This window comes from Gavialis gangeticus, unplaced genomic scaffold (assembly GCF_001723915.1).
Source record: "Gavialis gangeticus isolate Ggan-Ray unplaced genomic scaffold, GavGan_comp1, whole genome shotgun sequence".
Lineage (NCBI taxonomy): Eukaryota > Metazoa > Chordata > Crocodylia > Gavialidae > Gavialis > Gavialis gangeticus.
The window spans coordinates 43696902-43698731 of NW_017729008.1; the positions used below are offsets into that span (position 1 = coordinate 43696902).

At 64.6% G+C, this 1830-nt stretch overlaps 1 protein-coding gene across 1 annotated transcript in view; it reads left to right on the plus strand.

The window, feature by feature from the left end:
* Nucleotides 1–6: 6 nt before the first annotated feature.
* LMF2 (lipase maturation factor 2) overlaps nt 7–1830 on the plus strand; it is a gene marked incomplete at its 3' end in the record, with an annotated part of 28176 nt that continues 26352 nt past the window's right edge. The window contains exons 1-2 of the mRNA XM_019509344.1: nt 7–193; nt 1609–1637. Of these exons, the coding sequence (XP_019364889.1) occupies nt 77–193; nt 1609–1637 (146 nt within the window). The remainder of the gene's footprint in view (nt 194–1608; nt 1638–1830) is intronic.

Below are 1830 nucleotides of genomic sequence, written 5' to 3' on the forward strand. Positions count from 1 at the left end.
GCTGTGGGAGCAGCTGCGCGATGCGCCCACGCTGCTGTGGCTCGGGCCGCGCCTGGGGCTGGACACGGAGCTGGGCATGGAGCTGCTCTGCCTGCTGGGCCTGCTGGCCTCCTTCGGCGCCCTCGTGTGCGACCGCCTGCGCGACGCCCTCGTCTTCCTGCTGCTCTGGGTGCTGTACCTCTCGCTCTACCAGGTACGTCCGTGCGGCCCCCGCGCCCGCACCCCAAAACTGGCCTGACCTCCGCCTTTCCCGCGAAACGCGGCGGCTCCGGGACCGCACGCCCCGTCAGGCTCGCACACGTGGGACGCACGCACATGCAGTGTTTCACACACACGCATTTTTAGCCTTGCGCACGGGCACACACCCATGCACATGGTTTGGCGTACGCGTGTGCACGCCTGGTTCAAACACGCACACGCGGTTCTAGCCTAACGTGCACGTACAGCAACATACACCACATGTGGTACTAGCCTACCACACGCATGCACGCGCACATGGTTCTAGCCTATCACGTGCACGTACACGGTTATAGCCTGTTTCACACAAACACCATGCGGAGTAGTAGTTTGCTTAACACACACATGCACAGTTTGAACCTGTTTAAAACACGCACGCATACGCACTTCTGGTCTCTTAACGTGTGCACGCACCGCTAGCCTGTTTAACGTGTACACAATTCCAGCCTGGTGCGCACATGTTTAGCATGCGTGCACACTTCATGCACACGGTTGCAGCCTGTTTGACACGTGCACCGCACCATTCTGGGCTCCGTAACGCGTGCATGCGGGTTTGGCCTGTTGAAGTGCTGTCGCGCAAACCAGCAGCCCTCTGAGGAGCTGGCGGGTGGGTGAGTCAGCTGCTAGGAGCAGGAGCAGGGGCTGGGGGGGGCAGTTTCTCTTCCTCACAAAACCAAAGGAAATAAGCTCCGGACAAGTCGAGCTCGTGCTGCGGCCTAATGGTTGCATTAGCCCCCACGGTGCTGCTGGGCAGCAAGGCCTGGGTGCGAGCTGGGCCCAGCAGCACTGACCCCCCGCCCCCCCCGGGGCCCTGAGCTGCTCTGCCCCAGCGCCCTGCCTCTTCCCAGCCTCAGCTGAGCCTCCCTGCCCGGCGTTCCCCTTGGGGCAGGGAGCCTGGGCCAGGACGTGCGGCTGAGGGGTGTCCCCCGCACCCCCAGCGCTCCCCCAGAGCCTGCGTTTCCCTCCTCCGGGCTGGGCTGGGCTGGGCACTCGCTGCCTCTGCCCTTTTAAGGGAGGCTGGAGAGAGACTTCCTCCCAGCTCCCTCCCTCCGGAGCAGCCCGAGCAGCTGCAGCGATCGGTCCGCAGGCAGAGCAAGGGGGCCTTGCCCCCCAGCTGCAGCCTCTCGCACTCTCGGGCCTCTCCAGATTGGAAGCAAATGACTAAACCTCTCCTGGGCGCTAGGCCAGAGCTGGGCGGCTCCTCTTGCTGCAGCTCCTGGTACTGCCCGGCCCTGGCACACCGGCCGCAGGCACCGTCTTTCTCTGGGCTGGCCTCGGCCCCGTCCTCACGATATCCTAGCGCCGGGGCCGGAAGTCACTGCCTCCCTTTCTCCGTGCCCTCTCACCCCAGCCCTCTCCCTCTCTCCGCAGGTGGGGCAGGTGTTCCTGTACTTCCAGTGGTAAGTGCCTGCCCATGCTGGCCTGTCCACACGCGTGCATGTGCGTGTGCACATGTGGGAGCTGGGCCTTGGGCCTGCGTGGCACCCTCGCTGCCCAGAGTTCGGAGCAAAGCTGGTGTTGTCCTGATCCAAGCAGCCCCCTGATCTCAGCAACGCGCTGCCCCCCCCCCAGGCGGGGAGGAGAAGGGAGGGG